This window comes from Borostomias antarcticus (genome assembly GCF_949987555.1).
Source record: "Borostomias antarcticus genome assembly, chromosome: 1".
In the NCBI taxonomy this organism is placed as follows: domain Eukaryota; kingdom Metazoa; phylum Chordata; class Actinopteri; order Stomiiformes; family Stomiidae; genus Borostomias; species Borostomias antarcticus.
Window position 1 is genome coordinate 60678686 of NC_140234.1, and position 17500 is coordinate 60696185.

The 17500-nt window shown below is 48.3% G+C and overlaps 1 protein-coding gene across 1 annotated transcript in view; it reads right to left on the reverse strand.

The window, feature by feature from the left end:
• The window catches only part of fstl4 (follistatin-like 4), a gene marked incomplete at both ends in the record, with an annotated part of 105408 nt that overhangs the window by 12769 nt on the left and 75139 nt on the right, over positions 1–17500 (reverse strand). Inside the window, 3 exons of the mRNA XM_084437323.1 lie at positions 3509–3627; positions 5739–5765; positions 6153–6287. Of these exons, the coding sequence (XP_084293449.1) occupies positions 3509–3627; positions 5739–5765; positions 6153–6287 (281 nt within the window). The remainder of the gene's footprint in view (positions 1–3508; positions 3628–5738; positions 5766–6152; positions 6288–17500) is intronic.

Consider the following 17500-nt stretch of genomic DNA (forward strand, 5'->3'; position numbering starts at 1 on the left):
TCCCACTCCAGATTTGTCATCGCTGCTCTCAGCTCACTGGACCATCGCCCTGGAAGATTGTCCTCTCTACCCCCCCCTACCCCCCCCGTGACCCACACACCATCTCTCTGCAGCAAAGCGCTGTGCGCAGCAGCGGCCGGCTAACACGTGGTCAACCGCGTTAGCATCGATCTGTAATACAATTACAGCAACCGGTAAAACTGAAATCCCTCAGAGGAACAAACAACGTACACCATGGAAGCCCTGTTGTTTTCAGGAGATCCATGTCCTCCTGTGCATTAAGAAGGGGGGGGGGGGGGGGTCACGCCAGGGTATTGAGTTGGGGCTAAATTAATGGACGTAGATAATCCCATTTAGTGAGTGGAGGATCAGCACTCTGACATTCGGAGGGAGGGAGGGAAGTAAGTAAGTCCCCATTTGAACATACTTTATCTGGCGTTGCTGTTTCTGCTGATTAAGTAATGAAGCAGCATTGTGAGATTTGACACTTTGCTTGCATTTTTTAAAGAAGATAATATTTAAAAATGAGTCTGTATAGAACACCAAGGGGCAGATGCACTAACCTATTACTATAACGTGTGAAACATGTAATTTATATTAGCTTCTGTAGATTAGGGTAAGTAGCTGGTTAGCTAGATAACATTATCTTACGGTAATTAGCTAGTAATATATACCAGTGTCCCAAAACTGACTTGGCAATCCATGAGCTGAATGCAATTTATGTCCCAAACAGCAATCGTCTTGAAAACACTGGCCAAGGAGGATGGTGGGCGGAAATTATTATGATAAATATTTGTGATAATCCAATATGGTATTGTACTGTAATTGTGCAGCATTGAGATCATTGTGGTCGCATACTAACCCAACTGGTCTCAGATAGATTTAATAGGTCCTAAAAGGGTTGCCCCCGAAGGTCAAATCATTAACCCTTTTAATACGACCACGTCACCGGCAACATTTTAAAAATATCTAACAAATATTTCAATAATATTAAAGAAAATATCTAACAAATCTAAAAAATTCCTCACTCCAACACTTGCTGAAAGCTGAGAAACTGCGCTTTCTAGTATTATAGGGAAAATCCAATTAATATTCGAAATGTTGTCACTTTATTTTCAGGGTTAAAAGGGTTTAATCAGAGATCCTTAAGTCGACTGAGATTCTTGAAGTCTAGCAGTCGTTGTTTTGCTCTCTGTCAAGATGCGCTGGTGGATAAGACCACTCACCTGCCTGGTGATTTATACAGGACAGGCCAATCATTCTCTTTAGACCCAGGCTGTTCCTGGAGCTGTTTGTTGTGCATTCAAATGAGACTGACAGACTGAGCAGAGGAAAGAAGGCAGGGAGCCCCTCTCCCCCCAGCTGTGCGCTTAGCCTACTGAGCGCCAGCAATCACACGCATTTACCCAATATCACAACACAAAACTGCTTTCCTAAATCAATTTAGTATTAAGATGGAAGACTGCCCATGTTACCCCCTTACAGAAATGTGGAAACAGGGATGATCTCAACAACTACCGCCCAATTTCAAAGCTCCCTTTTCAGGCAAAAACCCTCAAAACTTTAGTTAATAAACAGATTAAGCATTTCCTATCACATAATGCTATATTAAGCCCTCATCAATCTGGCTTTTGAGCAAAACATAATACAATCTCAGCTGTTACTATGGTTACAAATGATATTATTTCAGCCTTAGATATGAAGAGACACTGCTGCTCTGTGTGTTGACTTGTCTAAGGCTTTTGATACAGTTGAGCACTCATTGCATTGTTACAAACTTTATCTAAAATTGGTTTTGATGAGAAGGCCTGTGCTTTTTTCCATGGTTATCTCTTTGAAAGGCACCAGTGTGTTAAGCTTGGGAACGATCAATCTACTTTTCTACCCGTCTCAAAGGGCGTTCCACAAGGTTCAATTGTGGGCCCTGTTTTATTTACTATTTATATTAATGATATTGTTGCCTCCCTGAAAGACTGCCAAACCCATTTGTATGCCGATGACACAGTCATTTATTGTATAGATAAATGAGGTGAAAACCTCAATGTGACTTCTTGAGTTTAAATAAAGGCTACTAGATAGCCGCTGGATCCCATAGATAGAGCTCTACTAGATATCCCCTGGATCCCATAGATAGAGCTCTACTAGATATCCCCTGGATCCCATAGATAGAGCTCTACTAGATATCCGCTGGATCCCATAGATAGAGCGCTACTAGATATCCCCTGGATCCCATAGATAGAGCTCTACTAGATATCCCCTGGATCCCATAGATAGAGCTCTACTAGATATCCTCTGGATCCCATAGATAGAGCTCTACTAGATATCCACTGGATCTCAAAGATAGAGCTCTACTAGATATCCTCTGGATCTCATAGTTTGGGCTCTAACGTCCCTGAAAATGCTTTAGTGACGGCCAAACATTCCCTTGTTGACTGCTGGCCAACGCAGAGTCTCTTCACACACACTTTGAAATGCTCAGTTGAGGAGACTGTTGCACTCAGTCAGGTTGGCCCCATTCAGGCGCACCTTCAACGTTTTGTAAACAACGAGTCTCGCGGACCAGACGAGTCGACTTCCGGTCCAGATTGTCTACTACGTCTGGTATTCAGGCGCTGAAATGTTGTTGAAGGAAGTTGGGTAAAAAACGGGCAGATATCCCGTCAAAATTCCGTAGAGAGTAGTAGACAGTCTGGACAGGAAGTGATGCGTTTTTTTAAGAACTTCCTTTTACAAATTTTAAGCCTGGCTTTAATTTTAGTCTGGCTCTGAGACTAGTAAACAACTGGCCTTAATAGATGAACAGATGCCAGGGAACGCCTCCAATGTCTAAACGGGGGAGATTGGCACCGCAATCAGTGCAAAGATGTAGCGTAGCATGACCGACGCATGACCGACGCATGACCGTAGCATGGCCGTAGCATGACCGACGCATGACCGACGCATGACCGACGCATGACCGACGCATGACCGACGCATGACTGTAGCATGACCGACACATGACCGACGCATGACCGACACATGACCGTAGCATGACCGACGCGATCGTCACGTTCAACCATCTACAGCAAATACGGCTTAAGACACCACATCAGCCCTCATCAATTAATCCAGTCAATTACCCAGAGGGACCTAACGTTACGCATGAAGCACGAGACCGCGCGGACTGAGACGTGGTCTTTACGCTGCGCACATGCTCAGTTCGAGGGTGGTGATCTGGGCTGATAACGCAATGAGGCGCAGGTCTGGTACGTCCATCGTGAAGTGAAGAAGCGCAGCGCGTGTTTCCTGTGCTCGGGTCAAAGCGCTGCGCTCACTAGTGTGTGTACATCTGCCCCAAAGTGCTACCTCTGTTTCTGTGAAATTGCAGCTCAGGGTTAAATACTGATATTTGATGTATATACCTGGCTTCTAAATCTCATAAGCAAAATGGCTTCTTTACAAGGGGTGTTGCCTCGTTTCTAGAATTGATTTAACATCATTCCGAGACGTGGATGAACGAGGGACTCACATAGCTCGTAACAATCCTCTCAGTTCTCTTGATGTGTCTGCGTATCTCACAGTCGTTGGGCTGGAGAACCATGATGCCCTCATCGGAGAACACATAGAACATGTTCCCCACACTCAGCCCTGATAACCAGGAAACAGAAGCAAACAGAACCAAAGAGAACCAAAGAGAAAGAGAGAACAGAAAAATAGAACAGAACAAACAGGTAGTCAGTAGAAACAGACGACATCTGTGAAGACTCAACTTGTCAGCCATTTTTCTACAGTTGTCAGCCATTTTGACGACGGCGGCCTGTCAACAACATGTCTACCGCTCTGTGAGAAGAGTCAGACTTGAAACTGCTGCCGTCTTGTACACAGAGCAGAGACAGAACATGACAGAACCTTCCATACAGGCCTAGCACCTGTGAGTAAACAACAGAACATGACGGAACCTTCCATACAGGCCTAGCACCTGTGAGTAAACAACAGCTGCTGATTAGTCAACACCATCCATCGACTGACAGAAGAGCATGGATGTGCGGAGGGCCTATTAGGCTTGTCATGAAGACATAACATGGAAATGGCAGGTAAATTAGTGCTCACAGACATGCGTACACACACACACACACACACACACACACACACACCATGCTAACAAGCTGCATCCAACACCTTGAGTGCTGACAAGGAGAGAGCAGGGAGAGAGCAGGGAGAGAGCAGGGAGAGAGCAGGGAGAGAGCACAGAGCTCTTAAATATACAGCTACAGTATCTACTGTATAAACAGCATCTATAAACAGTATCTATAAACAGCATATATAAACAGCATCTATAAACAGTATCTATAAACAACATCTATAAACAGTATCTATAAACAGCGTGTGTGTCCATTCTCACACAGTCCACACTGGTTGTGTTGCTTCTGGATCACAGCTGACTGGCGGTATGGAATGAGAAAGCTCTCTCAGCTGACAGAGGGAGAGAGGGGCGTTCCAGACCCGGAGACAGGAGGAAGGGGGAATGGTTTTTCAAGTAAAGGGCATCATAATCGGCATGGTAAATATGGTAATATAGTTTGATTTTCTTTGATTTGAATGATTTGATTCTAACTTATATAGCGGTACCTAACTCTTACTATCTCCACACAAATGTACTGAAGTCAGCATGATGTGAAGAGAGAATAATATGTGTTTTGTATCCAGATCAGCGCATGGAGGCTTATTAAATGTGGGGCTACTGGAAATAAACACGGGCTGAATAGGCGATTGACACCTTTTTCATCGCCGGTGGATTAATGTGACTTTCCACTGTTTTTCTGATGCTTCATGTTTGATGTGAGAAATGTAGCAGAAAAGGGGCGAGTGTGAAGTCCTGGGCCATGAATACTACATACTACATACTAATACAGTAGTATATACAGTACTGCATACTAAACATACTACATACTGTTTAGTATGTACTAAAGTGACAGGAATACGCTTCACATGCGGCTCACGATTGAGCTCGCCAGGCAATGTTGTGTTTATATGTGTGGCATTTATTCTGTTTAGGAAATCTAATTGGGAATTGCTTCTTTTTCCTGAATTAGCCGTCAGGTTGTGTTCAGACTTAACGAGGGCTGGTTCTGTCCTCTGATCAGTGGCTGTTAGAGATGAGAGAGAGGACCCCCCCTGACCCCCCCCCCCTCCCACAGCTGAGGACCCATCAGCCGGCTGATGAACTGATGCTTATTAGAGTGATGCGCTCACAGGATGTGACCTGCTGCCAGAGACCCTACGGGCTGATCCTTCTCAGCGTAGATGGGCGAGCAGGGAGGGGCTCTGGGGGCGGAGCTTGGTGGACATTACAGGGCTGAAGCCAAGGAGCAACTCAATCAATCAATCAATCAATCAATCAATCAATCAATCAATCAATCAATCAATCAATCAATCAATCAATCAACGCTTTCTTACAAGCTATCTCCCTATCTTGCACTCAGTAGCTTGTACTTCTCATTATTATTATTGGGGGTTGGTGAGAAGGATTCTTTTTGTGGAATGAGCCGTGGAATTGTGTTCAGACATAACTGGTAGTCCGCTGCTGGTTAGCGATGAGAGGCGGGGTCCCAGCCGACGGACACACCCTCCCACCCCACGACGGAGCACCAATCAGTTGGCTGGGATCCTGCCTCTCCTCGTTAACCAGCAGTAGGATGGTAATAATGTCATAATGATGGGAACAGACAATAAGAGACATGTTGGCTGGCGAGTCTTACCTTCCTCCCTCCAGAGAATGTTTGCAACTGCAACGTCAGAAGAAGAAAAATTAACAAAGAAAGATAAATAGGAGACAGGGTGAGTGAAGGGTGAGAGAATATCTCCTTTCTCCCCACAAAACAAGTCTGAGATAGAGACAGGCTTCCTCCCATTCCAATCAAAGATCCTGATTGAACTGTTAAAAGGCCTGTCTTATTTGCATTGCTGGTTTATAAAACTCTCATGAATCTTCAAATTACACATCTCTCAGTCTGAGTCCTCTTTAATCAAAGCTATTGTTGAGAGATACTGATTGATCTAAGATATGATAATACTGTTATCACTTCTCACAATAGGGTATATCTTGTAATATCCTCCTCAGTGATGTATCAGATATGGATGATAGATGTTATATAAACCATGCTCTGACGTACGTGTCTTCCTGGCCGAGTCCTCAACGAACAGGGACGAGATGTCTTCGTCCACCCCCACCTCGTTCTTGGCGATGCAGGTGTAGGCGCCGGTGTCCTCGTACCTCACACTGCCGATGTGGAGCTCACTGCCATTCGCTGGAGGACGAGGAGTTGGAAGACAAGGGAAGACGGAGGACAGGTGAGACATGAGACAAGACAGGTTTCAGATTCATCAGATTCGCTACACAGGACATTGGTAGTTCTTCACATTCTTTTGAGACACATATCCCCTGTAGGATTCTGGGCTGGCGTTCACTAAACATTAAAAGTTGGTCCTAACTTGCCGATTTAGGAGCAACTCCAAAAAATAATGGATGTGTCACTCATTGTAGATCTCCTGCATTTTGGGGATAAGAGTATTTCACAAAGGGTTTGGGAGTAAAAACAGCTCCTAAGTCTAGGAGAAGAGGACAAGACAGGTGCTACGTGTAAGCATAATGGGTTCTCCTGTTCCCCAAAGGAGAACCATCTCTAAGAACCTTGTTTGGTTGCTGGTAGAACCAAATGAGGGGTTCACAAGTTCAAGCTTATAACTGGTTCTATGGGGAATAAGGCAAGGTTTTTCAGAGCGTTATCCTATCAGGACAACTGAGGAAGAGTGAAGAACATGAAGCTAGGCTGGTACCATTAGAACATGAAGCTAGGCTGGTACCATTAGAACATGAAGCTAGGCTGGTACCATTAGAACATGAAGCTAGGCTGGTACCATTAGAACATGAAGCTAGGCTGGTACCATTAGAACATGAAGCTAGGCTGGTACCATTAGAACATGAAGCTGGGCTGGTACCATTAGAACATGAAGCTAGGCTGGCACCATTAGAACATGAAGCTAGGCTGGCACCATTAGAACATGAAGCTAGGCTGGCACCATTAGAACATGAAGCTGGGCTGGTACCATGAGAGACCTCTCTGACAGCTGTAGCTCAGCCAGGCTCCCTGAGTGAAGTTGTTCCTGTACTCTGATCCACTCCTGGATGTCTTGATCGGTACAGACGGTAATCTTCACAACACAACAGATGTGAGGGATGCTCCTGTCAGACAGAGCTTTCACCGCCACATCAAAGATCTGTCAGGGATGTGTTTTCCTTGCTCTTCTCTACATCTCTCTCTCTCTTCTAAGTAAGAAGTAAAAAATATTCTATTGTAACCAGATAGGAGCTCATTGAGATTTACAATCTCTTTTCCAAGAGTGATTTGGCCAATAGGACAGCATAACAACCATAGATTAACTGTAGATACATACAGACAAACACATTTAAAAGGCAGTTACATTGTGATATACAGAGACAGGTAAAAGGCAGTTATGAGATACAGAGACAGTTTCTAATACTTTCACAAGTCCTTTGAGATCAATTCTTGTAATTTTATGGCCCAGTCCCAATTCCCCCCCTGGACCCTCGAGCCCTGAACCCTCACAGACTTGTCGACGTCACCTGGTGAAGTGGTTGAGTGTGAGAGGCTGCAACGGCTCAAAATGGTATAAAAGGAATGGACCGCACTTAACGACATCACGTTACATAAACACCAAAACACACTTCTTACTATTGTGGGTTTTGAACTTTTTATTTTACGTTTCAATTTTACATGATGTTTTTACGGAAGCCCTGAAGTACGGAAGCCCTTAAAAAAGATTTTATATGTCTAAATTACAAACAAATAAAACTAAATTACATAAAAAACTCAAAATAATTCAAAAAATCTGTTGACAACCTTAAAACAGCTAACGGTCCTGAACATTTTAAACTTTGAAGGAGGTTATTGCACAAAAAATGACAAGTTGATTAGGATTTCAAGTTCCGCACATGAACTTCCATTGTAAAATGTTGAAAAAGTTGAATGTCTTGAAAAGTATAAAATAAATTATAAAAGAGGCCCCACCATGTCCTTAAAGAGCTGAATGTTTTGATACTTGAATGGTTTCTGTAGCTCAAAGTATGTTGAAGAGAGAGAGAGAGAGAGAGAGAGAGAGAGAGAGAGAGAGAGAGAGAGAGAGCCCAGAAAACATACAGAAGAAGTATAAAAAAAACTACAAAGAACTGGAGAACAAAAGTGTGAATGCTGAACTCAGCCTTCACACTAAATCTGTCTTCTGAGTTTCTCACACAATAGACAAACGTGTTATTAACCACCCAGACAAATTAGAATAATTAAAAAAATTGGCAAGTGTACAGAATGTTATTTCAAAATGGCAAGTAAGCAGTATTCTCTGCTGTGAGTCATGGGGGCGTGTCTGCTGACGCTGCTGAATCCAGGCCCAGCGCCGCCTCTCCTCAGAGTCACAACAGAACATGGGAGAAGGTTTCCTCAGGTTCCCCTTTCTGCCAGAATCAGGTGGACGGCTATAATTAGGCTAGAGGGCTGTCTGAATTTCCTTAACACAGACTTGACATTATTTGCTCCTAATACCCATATGTACTGTACTCATATAGACCCAGTTGTGCTTGGCTGTGAAGGGATGTGAATCCGGCGTCATCACAAAACTAGGATTAGTCATTGGGCTAATGCCAGCTGTGTCCCAGCTGCTCTCTGGGATCTGGTGGATCTGAAGAGACACGGACCCAGTGGGCAGCTGCACCGGAACACAACACATTTAACATCACTGTGGACCCCTGGGACCACTACATCACTGGGACCACTACATCACTGGGACCACTACATCACTGGGACCACTACATCACTGGGACCACTACATCACTGGGACCACTACATCACTGGGACCTCTACATCACTGGGACCGCTACATCACTGGGACCTCTACATCACTGGGACCGCTACATCACTGGGACCTCTACATCACTGGGACCGCTACATCACTGGGACCTCTACATCACTGGGACCTCTACATCACTGGGACCTCTACATCACTGGGACCTCTACATCACTGGGACCTCTACATCACTGTGGACCCCTCCCTGGGACCGCTACATCACTGGGATCTCTACATCACTGGGACCTCTACATCACTGGGACCTCTACATCACTGTGGACCTCTACATCACTGGGACCCCTACATCACTGGGACCTCTACATCACTGTGGACCTCTACATCACTGGGACCCCTACATCACTGTGGACCTCTACATCACTGTGGACCTCTACATCACTGGGACCGCTACATCACTGGGACCTCTACATCACTGGGACCTCTACATCACTGGGACCGCTGCATCACTGTGGACCCCTGGGACCTCTACATCACTGGGACCCCTACATCACTGTGGACCTCTACATCACTGTGGACCTCTACATCACTGGGACCGCTACATCACTGGGACCTCTACATCACTGTGGACCTCTACATCACTGGGACCGCTACATCACTGGGACCTCTACATCACTGTGGACCTCTACATCACTGGGACCGCTACATCACTGGGACCGCTGGGACCTCTACATCACTGGGACCTCTACATCACTGTGGACCTCTACATCACTGGGACCGCTACATCACTGGGACCGCTGGGACCTCTACATCACTGGGACCCCTACATCACTGTGGACCTCTACATCACTGGGACCGCTACATCACTGGGACCGCTGGGACCTCTACATCACTGGGACCTCTACATCACTGTGACCGCTACATCACTGGGACCGCTACATCACTGGGACCTCTACATCACTGGGACCTCTACATCACTGGGACCTCTGGGACCTCTACATCACTGGGACCTCTACATCACTGGGACCGCTACATCACTGTGGACCCCTGGGACCTCTACATCACTGGGACCTCTACATCACTGGGACCGCTACATCACTGGGACCGTTACATCACTGGGACCTCTACATCACTGGGACCTCTACATCACTGGGACCTCTACATCACTGTGACCGTTACATCACTGGGACCTCTACATCACTGGGACCTCTACATCACTGGGACCGCTACATCACTGGGACCGCTACATCACTGGGACCGCTACATCACTGGGACCTCTACATCACTGGGACCGCTACATCACTGGGACCTCTACATCACTGGGACCACTACATCACTGGGACCGCTTCATCACTGGGACCTCTACATCACTGGGACCTCTACATCACTGGGACCCCTACATCACTGGGACCTCTACATCACTGGGACCTCTACATCACTGGGACCGCTTCATCACTGGGACCTCTACATCACTGGGACCTCTACATCACTGGGACCACTTCATCACTGGGACCTCTACATCACTGGGACCCCTACATCACTGTGGACCCCTCCCTGGGACCGCTACATCACTGGGATCTCTACATCACTGGGACCTCTACATCACTGGGACCTCTACATCACTGTGGACCTCTACATCACTGGGACCCCTACATCACTGTGGACCTCTACATCACTGTGGACCTCTACATCACTGGGACCGCTACATCACTGGGACCTCTACATCACTGGGACCTCTACATCACTGGGACCGCTGCATCACTGTGGACCCCTGGGACCTCTACATCACTGGGACCCCTACATCACTGTGGACCTCTACATCACTGTGGACCTCTACATCACTGGGACCGCTACATCACTGGGACCTCTACATCACTGTGGACCTCTACATCACTGGGACCGCTACATCACTGGGACCTCTACATCACTGTGGACCTCTACATCACTGGGACCGCTACATCACTGGGACCGCTGGGACCTCTACATCACTGGGACCCCTACATCACTGTGGACCTCTTCATCACTGGGACCTCTACATCACTGGGACCTCTACATCACTGGGACCCCTACATCACTGGGACCGCTACATCACTGGGACCTCTACATCACTGGGACCTCTACATCACTGGGACCTCTACATCACTGGGACCTCTACATCACTGGGACCACTTCATCACTGGGACCTCTACATCACTGGGACCGCTACATCACTGGGACCTCTACATCACTGGGACCGCTACATCACTGGGACCTCTACATCACTGGGACCGCTACATCACTGGGACCTCTACATCACTGGGACCTCTACATCACTGGGACCTCTACATCACTGGGACCGCTACATCACTGGGACCGCTACATCACTGGGACCGCTGCATCAATGGGACCGCTACATCACTGGGACCTCTACATCACTGTGACCTCTACATCACTGTGGACCCCTCCCTGGGACCGCTACATCACTGTGACCTCTACATCACTGTGGACCCCTCCCTGGGACCGCTACATCACTGTGACCTCTACATCACTGTGGACCCCTCCCTGGGACCGCTACATCACTGGGACCGCTACATCACTGGGACCGCTGCATCAATGGGACCGCTACATCACTGGGACCGCTACATCACTGGGACCTCTACATCACTGGGACCTCTACATCACTGGGACCTCTACATCACTGTGACCTCTACATCACTGTGGACCCCTCCCTGGGACCGCTACATCACTGGTACCGCTACATCACTGGGACCGCTACATCACTGTGGACCCCTCCCTGGGACTGCTACATCACTGGGACCACTACATCACTGGGACCCCTACATCACTGTGGACCCCTCCCTGGGACTGCTACATCACTGTGGACCCCTCCCTGGGACCGTTACATCACTGTGGACCCCTCCCTGGGACCGTTACATCACTGTGGACCCCTCCCTGGGACTGTTACATCACTGTGGACCCCTCCCTGGGACTGTTACATCACTGTGGACCCCTCCCTGGGACCGTTACATCACTGTGGACCCCTCCCTGGGACCGTTACATCACTGTGGACCCCTCCCTGGGACTGTTACATCACTGTGGACCCCTCCCTGGGACTGCTACATCACTGTGGACCCCTCCCTGGGACTGCTACATCACTGTGGACCCCTCCCTGGGACTGCTACATCACTGTGGACCCGTCAGCAGTAATCGAGCTAGCTACGTGCCTAACTAGCTAATTCAAATAAGTTGATCTTTGCCACCATGCCATAATTAAATTATTTTAATTATTCTGCTCCAGTCTAGCTTGCTAATTGACTATATTTTAAGAAGCTATTACAGTATGTAGTTATTTAGGCCCAGCTGTGCTTGGCAGTTAAATAAGGACACTGAGCTGTTCTGTAAATTCTGGCATATCTGATTACATGTTTTGTGCTCTGTTGACATTATGTTGACTGAGCAAATGCATTTCAAATATGTTTATTGAACTTAGTTATCTGTGTTCCTGTGAAAATTCTTCTAAAAAATAAATACATTTACGTAATCTTCAGGTTTCCTCACAAGTCATGCATCACATTAGACGTACGGTTGAGAGGGAGAACCACTGATGCTTCTGCACTCTTTTGTTTACAGATAATGTTAGAGAGAGAGGGGCCATGACATGTTAGAGAGGGCCATGACAGGTTAGAGAGGGTCATGACACGTTAGAGAGGGCCATGACATGTTAGAGAGGGCCATGACAGGTTAGAGAGGGCCATGACAGGTTAGAGAGGGTCATGACACGTTAGAGAGGGCCATGACAGGTTAGAGAGGGGCCATGACAGGTTAGAGAGGGACCATGACAGGTTAGAGAGGCCATGACAGGTTAGAGAGGCCATGACAGGTTAGAGAGGGACCATGACAGGTTAGAGAGGCCATGACAGGTTAGAGAGGCCATGACAGGTTAGAGAGGCCATGACACGTTAGAGAGGGGCCATGACAGGTTAGAGAGGGACCATGACAGGTTAGAGAGACCATGACAGGTTAGAGAGGGACCATGACAGGTTAGAGAGGGACCATGACACGTTAGAGAGGCCATGACAGGTTAGAGAGGGCCATGACAGGTTAGAGAGGCCATGACAGGTTAGAGAGGCCATGACAGGTTAGAGGGGCCATGACAGGTTAGAGAGGGCCATGACAGGTTAGAGAGGCCATGACAGGTTAGAGAGGACATGACAGGTTAGAGAGGGGCCATGACAGGTTAGAGAGGGGCCATGACAGGTTAGAGAGGGCCATGACAGGTTAGAGAGGCCATGACAGGTTAGAGAGGCCATGACACGTTAGAGAGGGGCCATGACAGGTTAGAGAGGGACCATGACACGTTAGAGAGGGCCATGACACGTTAGAGAGGACCATGACAGGTTAGAGAGGGGCCATGACACGTTAGAGAGGGGCCATGACACGTTAGAGAGGGGCCATGACAGGTTAGAGAGGGCCATGACAGGTTAGAGAGGGCCATGACAGGTTAGAGAGGGACCATGACAGGTTAGAGAGGACCATGACACGTTAGAGAGGGGCCATGACACGTTAGAGAGGGGCCATGACAGGTTAGAGAGGGACCATGACAGGTTAGAGAGGCCATGACAGGTTAGAGAGGGACCATGACACGTTAGAGAGGGCCATGACACGTTAGAGAGGGGCCATGACAGGTTAGAGAGGGCCATGACAGGTTAGAGAGGCCATGACACGTTAGAGAGGGGCCATGACACGTTAGAGAGGCCATGACACGTTAGAGAGGGGCCATGACACGTTAGAGAGGGGCCATGACACGTTAGAGAGGGGCCATGACAGGTTAGAGAGGACATGACAGGTTAGAGAGGGCCATGACAGGTTAGAGAGGCCATGACAGGTTAGAGAGGGCCATGACAGGTTAGAGAGGCCATGACACGTTAGAGAGGGGCCATGACACGTTAGAGAGGCCATGACACGTTAGAGAGGGGCCATGACAGGTTAGAGAGGCCATGACAGGTTAGAGAGGGCCATGACAGGTTAGAGAGGCCATGACAGGTTAGAGAGGCCATGACACGTTAGAGAGGCCATGACAGATTAGAGAGGGCCATGACAGGTTAGAGAGGCCATGACAGGTTAGAGAGGCCATGACAGGTTAGAGAGGGACCATGACAGGTTAGAGAGGGGCCATGACAGGTTAGAGAGGCCATGACAGGTTAGAGAGGGGCCATGACACGTTAGAGAGGGTCATGACACGTTAGAGAGGGGCCATGACACGTTAGAGAGGGCCATGACAGGTTAGAGAGGCCATGACAGGTTAGAGAGGCCATGACAGGTTAGAGAGGGGCCATGACACGTTAGAGAGGGCCATGACAGGTTAGAGAGGCCATGACAGGTTAGAGAGGCCATGACAGGTTAGAGAGGGACCATGACAGGTTAGAGAGGGCCATGACACGTTAGAGAGGGCCATGACAGGTTAGAGAGGGGCCATGACACGTTAGAGAGGGGCCATGACACGTTAGAGAGGCCATGACAGGTTAGAGAGGCCATGACAGGTTAGAGAGGGACCATGACAGGTTAGAGAGGGCCATGACAGGTTAGAGAGGCCATGACAGGTTAGAGAGAGGCCATGACAGGTTAGAGAGGGCCATGACAGGTTAGAGAGGGCCATGACAGGTTAGAGAGGGGCCATGACAGGTTAGAGAGGGGCCATGACAGGTTAGAGAGGGGCCATGACACGTTAGAGAGGGCCATGACACGTTAGAGAGGGCCATGACACGTTAGAGAGGGCCATGACAGGTTAGAGAGGCCATGACACGTTAGAGAGGGCCATGACAGGTTAGAGAGGCCATGACACGTTAGAGAGGGCCATGACACGTTAGAGAGGGCCATGACAGGTTAGAGAGGCCATGACACGTTAGAGAGGCCATGACACGTTAGAGAGGGTCATGACAGGTTAGAGAGGCAGAGAGGGGCCATGACAGGTTAGAGAGGCCATGACACGTTAGAGAGGGGCCATGACACGTTAGAGAGGCCATGACACGTTAGAGAGGGGCCATGACACGTTAGAGAGGGGCCATGACACGTTAGAGAGGGTCATGACAGGTTAGAGAGGGCCATGACAGGTTAGAGAGGGGCCATGACAGGTTAGAGAGGGGCCATGACAGGTTAGAGAGGCCATGACACGTTAGAGAGGGGCCATGACACGTTAGAGAGGCCATGACACGTTAGAGAGGGGCCATGACACGTTAGAGAGGCCATGACAGGTTAGAGGGGCCATGACACGTTAGAGAGGCCATGACAGGTTAGAGAGGCCATGACACGTTAGAGAGGCCATGACAGGTTAGAGAGGCCATGACAGGTTAGAGAGGGGCCATGACAGGTTAGAGAGGGGCCATGACAGGTTAGAGAGGCCATGACACGTTAGAGAGGGGCCATGACAGGTTAGAGAGGTGCCATGACAGGTTAGAGAGGGACCATGACAGGTTAGAGAGGGACCATGACAGGTTAGAGAGGGGCCATGACAGGTTAGAGAGGGCCATGACAGGTTAGAGAGGGCCATGACAGGTTAGAGAGGCCATGACGGGTTAGAGAGGCCATGACAGGTTAGAGAGGGGCCATGACAGGTTAGAGAGGGCCATGACAGGTTAGAGAGGGCCATGACACGTTAGAGAGGCCATGACAGGTTAGAGAGGGCCATGACACGCTAGAGAGGGACCATGGACAGGGCATGTTGCTCGCATTCAGGACCATGGACAGGGCATGTTCTCATTCAGGACCATGGACAGGGCATGTTCTCATTCAGGACCATGGACAGGGCATGTTCTCTCATTCAGGACCATGGACAGGGCATGTCGCTCTCATTCAGGACCATGGACAGGGCATGTTGCTCTCATTCAGGACCATGGACAGGGCATGTTGCTCTCATTCAGGACCATGGACAGGGCATGTTGTTCTCATTCAGGACCATGGACAGGGCATGTTGCTCTCATTCAGGACCATGGACAGGGCATGTTGTTCTCATTCAGAACCATGGACAGGGCATGTTCCTCTCATTCAGGTCCATGGACAGGGCATGTTCCTCTCATTCAGGACCATGGACAGGGCATGTTGCTCTCATTCAGGACCATGGACAGGGCATGTTGCTCTCATTCAGGACCATGGACAGGGCATGTTCTCTCATTCAGGACCATGGACAGGGCATGTCGCTCTCATTCAGGACCATGGACAGGGCATGACGCTCTCATTCAGGACCATGGGCAGGGCATGTTCTCATTCAGGACCATGGACAGGGCATGACGCTCTCATTCAGGACCATGGACAGGGCATGTTCTCATTCAGGACCATGGACAGGGCATGTTGCTCTCTGGAGCTTGAATCACACTAAAAGTTGCCCCTACATGACCAAATTAAGAGTCAATCTTAACGAAAATTGAAATTTTACATTTCACAAAAGCTGGTGTCGAAGTAATTAACAAAGTGTTAAGATAACTCCTAAACCCAGGACAAGTTAGGAGTGGAGGAGAGGACTAAGGGGAGGGTCACAATGTTTAACATACTGAACATAAACTACTAGTAACTAGTGTTGGTGAGGAGGTTCTATCACAATTGGTATTTTGTTTATTATGGAGCCGGTGAAGGACAAAACAACACTGGGATGGAAGTGGCAAATATTTGCATTATTTGACTACAGGGAAAATAGTAGAGCAGTGGTGATTTAGGACCAGCCGTCAGTCAGAACAAACATCACATATGACCCAAACTACGCCCTCTCCAGACCTGGAGGGTCATTGCATTCCCTCTTGATCAAGTATGCTATGGAAAGATGATTCATTTGACCCATATGACGATAACATGGGTAAAACGTAGGCTATTGTATCGACTTATTGTGTTGATAATTGTTTTGTGTCCTGACAGAAATACAAGGAGACAGACCAGACCAGTGTTGTTGACTAATGGAGTGTTTGTGTGGTTGGATCACATTCTCCTTGAGTTGATGCTAACAGGCTATTAGCTCAGGTAATGACCCACACTCTGCCTCTAAAACCCCAGCTTAGGAGAAGCACATCATAAAGAACCACGCCATAAAGAGATGCTCTTCTCTGTCCTTTCCCACAAACACACTCCCTTCTCCAGACCACCCACGTGGCTGACTGCTCCTGCTCTCCCCCCCCCCACAAACACACTCCCCTCTACATATGACCCACGTGGCTGACTGCTCCTGCTCTACACGCCACTTGATTTTTCAATCTCCTTCCTTTTTTCCTGTTGTCTTGTAATGTTTATAGATAAACTATTCTGAAATCAGTGCCTTGTGATCAGTGCAATCATCCAGCCGAGTAATAGCCGTGGAGACCGTGACCCCAATCATGCAGGGGTGTGGAGGGGATGAACCGGAGAAAAAACAGTTTCCCTCCTCCTTCCTCCACAGCTGACATGCTGACTGCGTGATGGTGACCTGGCAATCATGATGATCAGCCTCCTGGTAAAAGAAAAATCAACACACTTACACACCTACATCCACCCACTTACACTTACACTTACACACACACACACGCACACACACACGCACACACACACACACACACACACACACACACACGCGCGGAGTGAGACTGCCCCAGGAGCGATTCGCTACCACAAAAATGCGCCCAGCACAGTTCCTGATGAGTGGGAAATCCTG